This window comes from Marmota flaviventris, chromosome 5 (assembly GCF_047511675.1).
Source record: "Marmota flaviventris isolate mMarFla1 chromosome 5, mMarFla1.hap1, whole genome shotgun sequence".
Classification (NCBI taxonomy): domain Eukaryota; kingdom Metazoa; phylum Chordata; class Mammalia; order Rodentia; family Sciuridae; genus Marmota; species Marmota flaviventris.
This window is the reverse complement of record NC_092502.1, coordinates 73,886,246-73,901,611: the sequence shown is the minus strand read 5'-3', so window position 1 is coordinate 73,901,611 and position 15,366 is coordinate 73,886,246. Positions and strand designations below refer to the sequence as shown.

The 15,366-nt window shown below is 38.1% G+C and overlaps 1 protein-coding gene across 4 annotated transcripts in view; it reads right to left on the bottom strand.

Moving 5' to 3' along the window:
* Window positions 1–703: 703 nt before the first annotated feature.
* Nrep (neuronal regeneration related protein) overlaps window positions 704–15,366 on the bottom strand; it is a 30,810-nt gene continuing 16,147 nt past the window's right edge. For all 4 annotated transcript variants that reach the window (XM_071612348.1, XM_027927844.2, XM_071612347.1 and 1 more), the window contains 2 exons: window positions 6,315–6,392; window positions 704–1,629 (listed from right to left, as the gene is read on the bottom strand). In XM_071612348.1, coding sequence (XP_071468449.1) covers window positions 1,504–1,629; window positions 6,315–6,392 — 204 coding nt within the window. In that variant the 3' untranslated portion in view covers window positions 704–1,503. The remainder of the gene's footprint in view (window positions 1,630–6,314; window positions 6,393–15,366) is intronic.

Below are 15,366 nucleotides of genomic sequence, written 5' to 3'. Positions count from 1 at the left end.
AGAATACTGTTTTCTTGCTCTATTTACACAGCTGATATACCTATTCTAACAAAGGAGGGGGGTGGGAGTAAAGCACAAGAAACTCAGGCCAATGGGGGCGCAAGAAGAGAACGAAGTGCAGCGCATGCGTCATCGGTGTTTAACAGTCAGAAGCGGAACAGTTCAGAACAAGGCCTGCCCTGTCAAAGGAAGAGCTAAAAGACAAAGTTATATAAAAATTAAGGTGGGCTTTCAGACTGGCTAACACAACAACATTCCATGAGTAGATGGTATTATCTGATTTTATTTTTGTTTATTCATTTCACTGGGAGCAAGGACAAAAATGTAAAATCTACCCTTGCTTGTCAAAACTGCCCAAAAACATTGCTCTGCCTTTTATCATCATCATTATTATTACTTTGTAAATACAGTTTTTCAACTTAATTCTTGGGAAAGGTGTAATTTTCATATTCCTACAGAAGCCAGTGTTTTGGATTCTTTTTACATGGCATTTATTTAAAGAGTGGACCTTTCCCCCCATCCCACTCCCACCCACCCCCATCCCTCACCCACCCCGCAAAAATTATCTGGTCAAAAAGAAAGAATCCAAAGAGACATCTCAAAATGCCTGTAAAGTTATTGCTTTTCTTTCTGTAAGTCAGGCAGGCGAGGCTACGGATTGGAAGAGATTTGGTAAGTAAATTACAGTTTTGTGATTGCTCCCACTACCATGACTGCATATCCATGAGTGCCAGCCATCGAGACAGTCTCTCACACTCTTGGTAGCATTCGCTCAACCTACAACACTGAGGAAGAAAGCCACACTGAAGACACAAGGAAAACAAGTCAATCCAGTCTAGAGAACAACATTCAGGGAAACAGAGTACCAACACCTTCTTAGAACATGGAAATAAAAAATAACTCCATCAGAGCTACCTCGCCAAGGAGCATGTTGAAAGTCCAAAATAGCACCATTCATCAGTGTCTCAGGTCCTGTGGCAGCATCTCGGTCACTTACCACAAGGAAACAATGAGTTTCAAACTACTTCTATACATCAAAAGAGTACATGGATAAAATATAGAGATATACAGACAATTGATGAACATAAACTACTAGGCTTGTTACATCTAAATGAAAAAAAAAATGGGGACTCTCAGCCTCTGCAAGAAGCAGTCGGGAGCTGTGTGAGTGAAAAGGCAGGAGTGGACCAGTTGTGTGAGAGCAGTGGGAGTTTGAGTTGTGGAAGACACTGTTGTAGCGAACCAGGCCTGAAGGCCCACCTGTAGGGGGATTGTAAACGTGGATTCACAGTGTGAAATTCTGAGCATTTTCACTTGAGTCAGAATGATTAAAAACTGGTTTGATGATACCTATTTGTCCACTGTAAATTCTCTAAAGCAAGGCTCAGAGTCCCATAGTTTCTTCGTATACTTGATGATTTACACAGAAAAAAATCCCATATATGATACCATGACCTCATCAATACCCATACACCATATGTAATACAAATGGAGGTGTTACGATTAAAAAGAGTGGAGGTAACTGATACTTGGGGAGCGGAGTTCATCGCTGCCCAGTGGAGTCAGGGAGGCAGCGGTGGTCTCATTGATCTTCTTGCGGTTCACTTCCTTTGGGACGGGAAGTCTTCCCTATAAAGCAGGTGGATGCAGACAGACACACACAGAGAGAAAAAAGACAAACAGTCATGCTTCTGAAACCATTTTTTTTTTCTAATTCTGCTTCTCCTACCTACTCAGGGCCTCACACATCGTAGGCAAGGGATCCACACTGAGCTACATCCCCAGCCTTCCTACCCACTTTTTATCCTTGAACTCCTGCTATTCTGCAAACGGTTTACATATTAAACACAGTTCACCCAAATGTAAATATTAGGTCTGTGGGGGCATGAAGCAATTAAACACTAACCGCCTTTGCTTCAGTACAATCAAGTGGCTCTCTAATGGTGGTGGCCAGCCATGTGTGAGGCAGCATTCCTGAGAGTCAGATTTCTGGGGATATTTGGTAGTGTCAGATATGACCCAACGTCAGGCTGGATGAGAGGTGCTCATAGGAGTGTTCATAGGTAATTTTTTTTTTAAAGTGCAGCAGGTGGTGTGGTGAGGAGTAATAATCAGCTTTCTAATATATAACAAAAATATTTTAAAACAACTGGCATAAATCTTTTCTATGTGTGGTTTATTCTATAAGCAGTTAGTACATTCCATGTGGGTCCTAATGGTCAGAACCAGAAGTGGGCACCAAGAATGGAAGCGTTTGGTAAGGAAATAATGTGAGGGGAACCTGAACTGTGGCTGTAGGAAAGAGGAGGATAGTGGGAAAACAAGGCCAGATGAGTGCATGATTCAGTTGGTCTGGGTTGACTGGGGCTCTTCTAAACCTGATGAGCAAAGTTTTGTGTTTCTGACTTACAATGATCCAACCTCAGTGTGACTGATGGTCATCTACCATAGAGCTTCTGCTGACACACTGAAGGGGCCAGCAGTAGACAGCAGCCCTCCATCCCAACCAGGCAGCAAGAGAGCAGTACCCAAGCAATACAGAAGTCTTAACTAACCACACAGGGACTATATGCCCTGTTCAGTTATGAATATACTAAAGCTTGAAGATTGACAACAGACTCTCTTTTAGTTAAGCCATTAATTGCTGGAGTTTTCTTGGAAAAAAAAAAATTTCCCTTGTGGTTTTAAAAGATCTGTTAAAGGATCTGGTTTTTCTCTCTCTCTTTTTGCTTTTTGCTCAGGTCACAGGTACTAACAGGACAGTTTTAATAAAAATGAACTTGATTAGATATAAGGACTTGGACTAAAGTGATATTCTTATTTGGTGATCTTTAAATTATCACATCTGAATTTATTTTTAAGAATTCAGAAGTTGAGAACTTCTTCTAAACAACACAAAACTGAATAAACATTTCCAGCAACCTCAGTTTGAACAAAATGCAGCAGACAATTGAACTTTAAGAAGTCTTATTTACTGAACAGGTTTTGCATATGAAACAACTGGTGTGCCTAAATTTTGCTTAAATACCTCAGACTTTGAAAGCATATAACATTTGTAGGATGTATGTAAAATCCACATAATATATACTTTAATGCTTCAGGGCTTAAGTTGTGATTTCAGAGGTTGTTTGGGTATCTACCAATGGGAAAACCCAGAAAATTAAATTAAAATATATTTAATCACTCACACATCATTAAGGATTAAGAAAAAAAATTGCTATAATATTGGTCTGCTCCTTGTAGTTGTGAAAATAATTTCAATCCAAAAATTAAAAAAAAAAAAAAAACAAGAAATCTGCTGGTGTTTTTAAAATAATGTCACGCCCACTACCTCCCCCTCAGTCAATCAGTTAGCATAGTCAGGACATGACAAACTTAGGTTTTGGATAAACAAAGAATTCAATAGCTGTTAGTTGTCAACAGTCCAGCAAGGAAGGGAAATCAAAAGTTCATAAAAATTATGTTACTGAACAACTGCATTCTGAACACAAGTTTCAGTCTTAGTACCCTTTTACCTCCATGAAAAATACACAAGAAAATGAAATGGAAAACCTGGTAATTTGGAAAGAGGTACTTCTTTAATAAAATAAATAAATAAATAAAAAAAAACAGAGTATTTAACATTTTTACTTTTTCCCCCCTTCCTTTTGAGGTCCTAAAAATACACACGCATTTTTTCATTCATTATTCATGTTGTGAGTGCTTGAGCGCTCTATTAGATTCTAAGCCCACAGAGATCAAAACAGAAACAAAAACATTCCCTGCCCAACCTGCTCATAATTAACTTGCTCAATGGGAGACAGACACCCAAGTAATGGGGCACCAGCAAGCCCACTGTGCTAGGTTGTGCATGGAGGTGGCTGTTGAAGGACCAACCCTGAGGGCCCACAGACTAACATGGCTGCAAGGAGAGGAGGTCCTGATGGGGGGTGGGCACAGTTCTGTGCATTTTCCCTTTAGAACCCTGGACTTACTAGATTTTAGTCTGCCTCCCATTTATCCCCCACCCATTCTGTTTTAAAGAATAGTCTTTCTGTTACACTAAAGGAGTTTTAGGATTCAACAACTAGGGAAGGAGGCCTCTTGAAGAGGGAAGAACAGACACAGAGACATCTTGTTTTTCCAGATGTCAGGCCTTATAAGCATTCAGAAAAAAATAATCATCTCTTCCTCCATTATCCCACATAAAATGGTCCCTAAAGACTGAGGGATTAATATTTAAAAAAAAGGCTGAGAGTAGGGTGGGGAATGGAGGTGTCCAGTGTCCCCCACAGACCTACTCTCCTGGATGTCACTACAGCTGATATATCTCTGGTAGGTGGCCCTCCCTTCTGATGATTACTAGAAGATTAGCCCCCAGTTACTCAATAATGTGCTTTGGACCAAGTAAATCAAGATTATTTTCCTTACAATTATGCAAAGATGTGCTTTGTCAAAACAAAACTGCCAGAGAAAGAAAAATAGTGTATGCTTAAAATATTACTCATTTATTTAGAGAGGAGGCAACTTTAAATGGCAGAGGTGTGGATCTTGCAATCCATTGTGCCCACCCCCTAAAGCATGCATGCTTCAGTGTGTGCAAGATCTGATCCCTGATGGCTTTCCAAAGAGTTAAGGGTGACACTGCTGACCTCACTGAGGAGCTTCACCTGCTCTTACCCATCTGGTTGATGTCACCAGTATCAAAGAGAAGAATTTCGGATGCCTAAGGAAGCAAGAGTTAAGGAAAAGGCTATGCTTGTATTTCTGTTTCACCCTAAACTGCCTCAAGGGAATTATGCCCTGATCTGGCTCAATAAAAATGTCTAGGGGAAAAGTATATATGTTTCAAAGGGCTGGAGTGTAGCTCAGTGGCAGAGCACCCTGGGTTTGGTTCCCAGACACACACACACACACACACACACACACACACACAGAGTCTAGTGTTGTGCTGCTGCTGTAGGTGGAGAGAGCTCTAGTATTTAGCTTTCTTCAACTCTAGAAGAGCAGGTCTGTGGGGGACACTGAACGCATCCTTTTCCTACCCCATTCCCAGCCTTTCTGAATAGTCAAATCCTTCAGTCTTAGGGACCATTATGTGTGGGATGATGAAGGAAGAGATGAGTATTTTTGTCTGACTGCTTATGGCCTGGATCCTGAAAGACCTTGAAGATCAGGCAGGGCCTAAGCTGTTTTGTTCCTCTACTTTTCAGCCAATGACTTCAACCTCGACCTTAAGAAATTCCCTGAAAGATTAAAAATGATTTAGGATTGTTTTCTTTCAGTGTGAACTTCCAGTTGATACAATCTCTTCAACTTCTGCAACAATTAAAACCTTTTAGAGTAAAGAAAAGTTTCTTAAACATTGAAATAGCAGTGTTTTCTGGGGGAAGACTTTACCATTAGTCAATGACACATATAAAACTTTTGAATATAAATTTTATTTCCAACAGACTTTTTCTTTATTCATTGAAAAATCAGTGTCAGTGATAAAAAGTACAATCCTCCTCCCTGAGGTCAAATTGATATTTATCTTAAAAGGCAAAGTCTAAAGGTATCTATAGTAAAAACTGATAAATTTTTGTTTGTCTCAAAATGGTGCTGAAATATAAATTTTTAAAAATTTTCTTAAAGCAGAGAATTGTCACACTAAGATGTCAAAGCAACAAAACCATATTAATATAAAATGTTTTTTTCAACTTACAAATTAGGAAAATGAATAAAACAGTTTTTATGTTCTTCCCACTTTGTTTCATAGGGAATCTTATCAGACATCAGGAATTATTAGCAGAAGAAAAGGTCATCATTTCACACTTTTAAGAAATCCTCGGGACTTCAGTTGTAGCTCAGTGGTAGAGTACTTGCCTAGCACACAGGAGGCAGTGGGTTCAATCTTCAGCACCACATAAATAATAAATTAATAAAATAAAGGTATTATATTCATCTACAACTAAAAAAAATCCCCTATTCCTAACCACCTCTTTTAGTTTTTAGGTTTATCATATTTGAGTTTGTCCAACAAGGAATCTGTAAAATGCACATGTGATAAATTGATTCCATGATTCTTACATAAAAATATAGTTTTTACTTGTTTGGCAAGAAAGGAAGATAAAATGAACTATAAGAGTCATAGGACTTTACATTATGTTTTCAAAAATATATATTCTTTCCAAGGTCATCACAGTATCATGCTAATGGACCATTACAGTAGCATATAATGGATATTAAAATGAAAAAGAAATAACATTTTTCCCCAAATACCACTAAATTGAAAGTAGTGTTCACATAAATGTGTCTGTCAGGTACCCGTCAAAAATGGTAGATCAGGATCTTACCTTAGGAAGCCTTCCCTCCATTTCCTTGCCTGGAAATGGTTCTTGACTGACCCAGACAAAGAGTTCTGGGTAGTAAACCTATAGAGACATAAAAATACACATGTTCAGATTAAAAGCACCTGAAATCACCTGGGATCAGTTTAATGAGCTCAATTCTCAATGGTCACTTATTTCCCCCATTTGCAACTTAAGAGTGCTGGAGAAACCCTTTAACTCTTTCCAGTTGTCAGTGTGCTTCTGAATGTACACTATACTCAGGAGTGTTAGCTAAATGTCTTCTAAGATCAAGTCCAATGGAGCAGAGATATCAATCAATGTTATCTTTAGCAAGCAAAGTAGTAGCTCAATGGCATGTCAGGTGCACCAAGTCACCAGGGAGTCCTAACTTGCAAAGCAACCTGTGTGTAAGTATCCTTGCAAAGGTCCATGTTTATGACATAAATGTGTCTTTCAGGTACCCATCAAACACTGTCAAGAGTTATTCTAATTATTTCTTATTAGGGTAAAGATTATGCACAAAGTAGTGGGCAGGAGCTTTCCTGATTGTCTCCAGGGCCATGTGGCCACTAACAACACATTTTTTCCAGCTGGATGAAACAGCCAAGCATCTGAGAGAGGGGTAGGGAGTTGGGCAGCATTGTCATGAATGATTCAGAGAATACTAGGGGATGGATTCTGGAGGGTAGGAGGAGGTGGAGAGAGGGAAGCAAACTGAGTAACTCTTCTTTAAATATACAAAGAGTTATTAGCATAAAGCTGCTGACCAGCTGTTCTCCATCTCCAGTAAAGACAGGAGTGGGGGAAAGGACTTAAAATTACAACTACAGATTTAGGTCAGCTATAAGAAAGAACTTGGCACAAGAATTGTTCAATTACTAAAAGAATTTAGAAGAAAACTGTGAAATCTTCTTTAAAAATTTTAGGAACAGAATCCAACAACCATCTGTCAGGGCTAATTCACATTTGATTACAGCCCTGCTGGAAAAGAGGGATGAAATTAGGTAACATTCCCTCCAGATCTGATTCTCTAAGTTTTATAAATAAGTCCCACATTTAATAAATAACAATTAAAAATCACACCTCATTAATAGATGAACAAGTGGATTTAGATGTCAGTTTGGGTTTTAAAAGCACTAATCATTGCGCTGAATGTAATATTTTGTAGGTCCCAGCGGATCGATTTGGTTCAGAGGAGGTCTGGGTTAGGAAATATGGATGGTTAACTGCATTCACTCTTTTGGATAATATAATAGCAACTATCTTCACTCTTCACCAGTAATGTTTAATGCACATCCCAGCTTACTGAGCAATTTTGCATACATTATATAATTATCCTGATGATAAGCCTGTGAGTTGGTCTTAATATCATTATACAGATGAGGAAACTGAAACCCAAAAAGGTCAACCAACTTACCCAAAGCAACACAGACCGTGTAGGGTAGGAATGTAACTCATACTAGGTTTCTAGATTCAAAGCCCTCTTCTTTCCACTATCATGCTGCCCTCACATTATCCAAGAATGCAAATCGCCTACCACCTCTACCTCAAAATTACACCAGTCCACGGTCACCACCCACATTGAGTGTTACATACTTGAGAGCTCATCCTGCAAGAACTGATGCTATTTTCTTACTTTGTACCAGGTCTGCTGTCTGAGCCAAGTGGTTCCCTCAAAACTAATCTACCTTCCTCTTCCACAGATTTCCCCTCCTCTGCCCAGCTCCTTCTTGAAATATTACACCATCTGCCTTGTTTGGGACATGCAACCACTCCTGACATTCTCTTGAGCCCAGAATGGGTAATGACAACAAAATTACAATAAAAGATACGCACACATTTTTTCAAGGCATATACCAAAGTCATAACACATAGAATTCTAGTTTAACTTTAGGATACCCCAAATTTTGAGTTTAATTAATGTAAATGAGTATAAAATTATCATTTTCCAACACTACCCCTTTAAGAAACATGATTTAAACATGATTTTAAAATATTATAATATTAGTGTTTCCTTAGAAACCAAAAAATGTTGACAAAAGTTCATGTAAAAGTAAGTATATGGAAGCAATGAGATGTAAAGTCAAGTAAATGTTGTCATTTCTCTTTCTTGTGCTTCTCTGAGATACCAATTTAACAAAATTACCATGCTTTTGATTTAACTTCTAGTTTCAAAGCATCAGTAACTCAAGTCTAATTTTAGGTCAAAATAACTTGCCTTTCAGAAATTATTACACTTATTCTAATAATATATTTTCCAAAGGAATCTCCTTTTCTTAAGAAAAATGGCCAATGACTTTTACCATTGAACTTGGGAATATTTAGTACTTGATAGCAAAACCCACAACTAAAGAAAATTTCCTACTTGCTTCAGATGTATTCCTTCTTTTGCAATGTATTTATTTGGTCACAAATATACCAAAGACATTACTAATGAGGCATTGTTTAGTATTTGAATCATAAAATAATCATTGTATACTACAGGAAAAAAAAATGTCATTTTGGCCTTGAGGTAAAGTCTTCTAATCTCTTTCAAAGTCAGGACCTTAAGCCAAAAATGGCAGACAGAGGAGTCTCAGATACATCCCTAAAACCTGCTTGGCTGGTCTCTAAGAATGTACAGATCCCTAGATAGAGTATTTGAAGGGTCTATTTAAATTTCTTTTTCTCATTTTCTCTCTGTCCTTTAAATGCAGCTGCTTTGGGGAAAAGGCGGTAGGCAATGGAAATAAATACTACCTATTATTTATTATTATTCTTTCTTAAACCTGTGGTATTTTGAGATCCTAAAATGAAGAAGTTAAGGAAAAAATATCTATTGACAATCACTCTCCTTGCTCTCAAATGACTCAGACCTGACCTTTGGGATTGCACGAGAGCTTCAACTGTCATTTCACTCTCAGTGCTGGACACAGAGAATAGGAGGTCACCAGCAACAAGCACTCGTGTTCCATTTAAGTGTCTTGATTGGAGTGCACTGTGTTTTCTCTGCCTCATCTTCCCATGTGAATATTATCTAGTCTACTACTCAGGCTCTACCACTGGCAGTGAGGAACACCGTGCCACTTTTCAACTCCAAATTTCTTACCAATCTCCATGCACTCATTCACCAAGAGCTCATGAAATAGCTGTAATGTGCCGGACACTGTGGTAACTTCTGGGGATTAGAAGAGAAATAGAGTTCCTGCTCTCCAGAAGCTCAATTCTGGGAGTGGGGCAAGGAGGAGTGACCAACCCATGCAAAGATAATCTTAAAAGTGTGTGTTATGTATCCCCTCAAATTCATATGCTGAAGTCCTAACTACCAGTACCTCAGAATCTGAATGTTTCTGGAGAGAGGAGCTTTACAGAGATAAATTAAAAAGATGTTCTCAGTGTGTGCTGAGATCCAAAGTGACTGCTATCCTTCCAAGAAGAGAATGAGGTATAGACACAGGGAGGGAACACCATATAAGATGGCTATCCACAACCTTTCTTACTCATTCAGAAGACTCAGAGCTGACAATGGCCCTGTGACCAAGGATTTTGAATGCTGACAATTTGAAGGTCAGAAAACAGAGATAAATTCCCTGTCCTTCTGTCCTTGCTGGATTGGAAAGTTGCTTACTCTTCTTGGTGTCAGTCAACTGATGCTCCAAGGATGACCTTGGGGCTTATACTGTGTCCCATTCACTCACTGTTCTGGAGTCAAGTTGGTGTTTTTCATGAAGACCAACTAAACTAACTTTTTCTTTTTTAATATTTCAATGACTTCTCTCTTGTTGCAAGTGGTTTGCATCTCAGAAATCAAAGGTTCTGGGTAAAACACATGAAAATACCTTAGATTTTTGTTTTGTTTTGTTTTGTTTTATTAAACCAAAGTTTGCCTTAATCTTCACAAGTATACAATCTTTTAAAACTATCTTCCAGGTATAAAATAAACTGTTTGCTCTTGCACAAATAAAATCCTCAAAACTCTCTAGAACACTATTCTTTTACAAGTTAGATAGGGAATGAAGCCATACCCTCAATAACTAAGAAAATATGAAGATTTATGTAAATATAGAGGAATAGGAAATTTTTATTTCCACTTGGAGACTATGTAAAGGTTTTTCTTGAATTCTGGGAAAATATGTTTATACTTTTCACTGGATCTATTAGTTAATACTTATTTTTCTACAATGGTACTTTTATCTCACCAATGATTAGTTTTAAAAATAACAGAACAATGTGAAGAACCCATTGAATTAAATTCACTAGTCATGATAAATATGTTGCTTTCATGTGCATGACATACATTTAAACCTACTATATATTTAAATATGGCTTGTGTGAAAATACACTATTTCTTACTGATTCTTTTAAATGTGTTTGCAGGTTGAGACTCCATCATAGCATACAAGTTGTATATAAAATGCTCTTTCTCTTGAGGCTTATTTTACTCTCTGGACAGTGCAAAATGAAATTACTTCATTTTTGAAGCCTATAAGGCAACTATTTTGTTAGCAATCGTTATTTGATATGAACTATAGCTAACAACTAGCACTCCAAATTAGAAAGATAAAATGTAGGGGAAACCAGAGACCTCTCTTCCAGGTTCTAAAAAAACATGTGTAAGTAGATTACTGCTTAAATTCTTTATGCTCTTTGTTTCAAAACTTGCTGTGTATTTTCTAACAGCATTGTTCACATACAGAATTGATCTAAAAGTGCTTTGATGTTTCCTACCGATTCTGTTATACCATTTGTAAAATTCAAATTATATCTATTATCTCTTTCTAAATTTAAAATTCACTCCTATTTATTTACCATCTTTACCAATCTTTCTTTTCACTGTCCTGTGTTAATGACCCTCAAAGGCAGGGTGATATCTTTCTTCAGATAAAAAATATACCATATACATATATGCTGCTTACTTAATTGGTTAACACACCTTCAAAGAAATCTGACATAAAGATATGATGCATAATTTTGTTGCTCAAGATCATCATCATAATATTATTTTTTTGTCCTTGATGGGGTCCTGTGAATTTAAAGAATGTGCACACATGGCCCCTTTAGACTTAACAAGGATAGGTGTATCCCCTGCAATTAAGAAAGTAGCTAAGGGCAGCAGGTAATTAATTCTCTGTGTAATAAAGGAGTGTATTTCATAATCTCTCAGCCAATTAAACACTGTGTACCCACATATGTACATGTTCTGTTCTGCATAACTGGCCAAGAGGTTGTGAAACCTGTCATTTAAAGAATATATGTACCTATACATGTACTTCATTTCTGCAAACACCCTTTGAAGTAACACTATTAAGAATCTTCTTGACCCCTCCCTCAAGTTCTAATGTGAGAATGTCTGTAATAAATCACAACTCTTGAAGAATAAAAAAAAAAAAAAAGAATCTTCTTGAAAAGCCACTTAGCTCCCAAGTATTGCTGGTCATGTGAGGGCAGAACGTAAACCGAAACCATAAATGAACTGCAAGGATCATTTTTTTCTGAACAACATTATATCAAAGGTCAGATGGTGCCAAAAGATGATGCACTGTGCTGTCTCTCTGGAGACCTAATCTTAGAGATCCACCTAGCCTAGCAAATGTTCTTCAAGAGAAGCACACAGTGGGGGAAACCATTGCTACTGGAAGACAAAAGGTAAGTACACAGAACACGGGGCCATTCAGATGATGTGTGTAATCTCTGCACACCCTAGAAAGCAGAATAAAAGCATTAGTGCCTAAATTGGCAAACATTCTTGCTTGGACACTAAATGAAATATGCACTGACCTCATTTAAACAAACACAGACACAGGAGTTGGCTGTGGTAACAATGGGTAATTACAGAGTCACGAATGAACACCTGACTCTTGTGCTCAATAACCAGAAATGTGCTCCTGCTAGAAAGAAAGGAGGGCCTTTGTGACTGTGTTGCATTACCTTGCTGACACTTTCAGGGTTTCCTGAGAGAGTGGCCTGGTCTAACAAGTCCTTCACATGTAGCAATAGTGTAGGGCGGCGGGAGGAGGGTACTATATTTCATAAGGAAGACAATAAGAGCTCCCAAGTTGATTAAACCCATTGGCATTAGCTTCGCTTTGGGTGCATATCCCCAGGATGAACCCAGGGAATGTTCACATTTTATTCACACTGGGCAGTAGATTATGTTACTGTTCAACTTCACATGTCAGGCAGGCCAAAGATTAATTCTTTGCTTTGTGAGTTGTGGTGTCTGAAACAAGCTGCGTAGACTTTAATCGTGGAATCCTCTAAATTCACTCTGCTCATTGTGAAGCCACCTTGAGAGGACGCTGAGGAATATGTGGGAACTGACAGCTGTGGAATTTTATTTCTAGAGTTCAACGAGGCAGAGAAAGGAAATGAAAATCTCCTCACTGGCAACAAAATGAAAGTGTTTACATGTGAAATTAATCCTCAGCACAAAGAGCTTCCACAGTCACTCTGTTCCACGATAGAATATTCTGTTTGTTTGGCTGCTGAGTCTTTTAAAATTTGATTTCTAAGAATAACAGCAAAGACTTGCAAGGGGAGCAACAAATCAAGTCAGGGGCAAGCCACAAAAGGTTGACAACAGTACCCGACTTTTCTTCTTCACCGCTATTTAAAACCGTTCCTTATGTGAGTTTTCTGGGCTTTGATGGTGTGTGATTCAAGGCCAGGGGCGGCAGCCGCTGGCTTATTTAAGCAGGGTGAACTCTGAGGTCAACTGCAAATATTTAGGTTGCGCAAACTCCTCCTCTCATCTCAGCTTCGCTCCTGTCCAATAGGAACATGCTCAGCACAAAGCAATCCACCTAAAGACTCCAAAAATCCAAAAAAGGGAGTCTCCAGTCGAGGAATTCTCAGATTTCTGCCAAGGCACCCTCCCCTGGACTGGAGGTCAGCCTGGTACAGAAATCAGAGCCAAACTGTGGACTGAACTCAAGGAAGTAAGTTCAACATTTCAAATCTTGATTTTTAATGGGCTATTTTTCTCTTCAGTAATGAAGACAAAACAAAGTTCAAATAGCTGATAACAGCCCAAAGTAAACCAGGAGAAATAGTACAAGAATAAAGCTTGGAAACAAATCTCCTAAGTAATATCTAAGAAGACTTTCCAAACAAAGAGGAAAAAAATAAAGGAGCTTTATAAAACTGGTTTGAGATTGTGTAGTTTGAATGAACAATAAGAAAGTAGAGGCCATAATAGAAGGTATTTGCTCTTTTCAGCAAAAAAAAAAAAAATTAAAAAACAAAAGAAAGGAAAAATAGTCTTTGTCAACTTGCAGCAAAAAGGCCTCTCAGGCACTTAATAAATGCATAGCATAAGCTTTTCCTTACCCCATGACCCCAACAAATATGTTAATAAAATCTTTTACCTCTCAAGTAAATATTTACTTAACACATCTCAGTTCTAAGTCTGGACCACCTATTCCGTTATATAAATTGGTTTTCAGTTGCAACCAAGAAATAAGAAACATTACATCTTGTGCTGTTTCCCCTAATTTTAAGGTACATTAAGAAGAAAAAAAGAGGAAGGATGCTTAAATATTAATTTTATTTTACGCCCCAGCACACTAAACCACAATTGTGAATTTTAGAACAGTATTCTCTACCACAAATGAGAGTAATGCTCTTGCTATGCTTTCCAATACTGGACATCTGGATAGTAGGACTTTTTCCAACACATTCCAAGGTTAATAGGAAACATCCAGACTTGCCTTTATTAGCAGTTTGAATAATTTTACATATGCTACCCCAGGTTTCACCTTCAGATAACTATTATAAGCCTGATTTCTAGTCACCAAGAATGCTTTCTTTCTTCCTGTCCAAAAATTACTCTTAACCATTAAAATCTTGTGGAAAAATTTTCACCAGCATGGATTACTTTAAAAATCCCATTTCTTTTGTTAAAGCCTTCAGTCAAAAGTTAGTGGGATCATCCTTACTTATCTATACATAGGATTTGGAATTTTCCATGGTCTGGATGGGATAACACAGTCAGTTGCTTTTGAAGAGTCTAAAGAAGTTCCAAAGCATTTTTTTTTTTGACATGTGCAAAACTGAGCTTTCCAGAAAAGCCTGCATTTTCTCCACAAATGCTCATTCCAAGAGAAACTACTCACTCTTTCCATTAATGTACTCTCTTGTCCTGGCAGTTACAAAGTCCTCAACATTCAGCTAAAGTCATTTCACAGTTCAATGCTTGTCATGCACTGTCCTGGTCATTTAAAGACTGATATCTCTTCAGCAGCAAATAGCATCATAACAGACCACTAACTTTGGAGGGAAAGTGATTTCTATTGCAGGAGGATATATCTTTTCTTATAAGAAGTTTGACCTTTAAAAAAAAAAAAGGAAAAATATATCCAGATCTCTATCAGCATGCTACAAATGTTCAGGTCATAAAGAAGCGACTAAAAGGCTTCCTGTAACCTGTTCTTTGGAAAAACTAGCAAAAACACTAATACTACAAGAGAAATTGGATAAGGTGAGAATGAATGTGTTATTGCCCTGTACACCACCTGAGTTTTCAACCCCACTGACGGAGCCAAGTTGGATTGTGCAAAGGCTTCTCTCAGATGAGGGCTCCTTCACGCATAGGAAGCACAAAAGAACAAAGGGAGGAGCCCCTAACCCAGAGAGACAGGGTGTTTCAGGGCTAGGAGTCAGTGAAGAAGTACATGCTTCAGGAGTCGTGAAAGTAACTGCAAAAAGAACACCAAATTAAGAGGGGGAAGTGCCCTGGAAAAGGAATCATCTGTATTCTTATTACCATGAAAAAGATGGCACTGGAAACTAGAGACCTTCATCCAAATGCTGTCTTCAACAAGACTTCAACCTCATACTTACTTTTTTCCCCCTCAGTCTTTCTTCCATTGTAAACCAAACATCAAAATTATACTTCCCCCAAAGAAGAGAACTATGTGCAATACATGTGGGTTGTTGGAACCCACACAAGCATAATATGTATATTTGGGGACCAGAAGTTCTCTGTAAAAAAGCATCATAGAATCCATTATAAAGATGGGAGAGGGGTTGGCTTCCCCTGCCAGGGGTACTGGGATGAACCACTAAGCACATATTG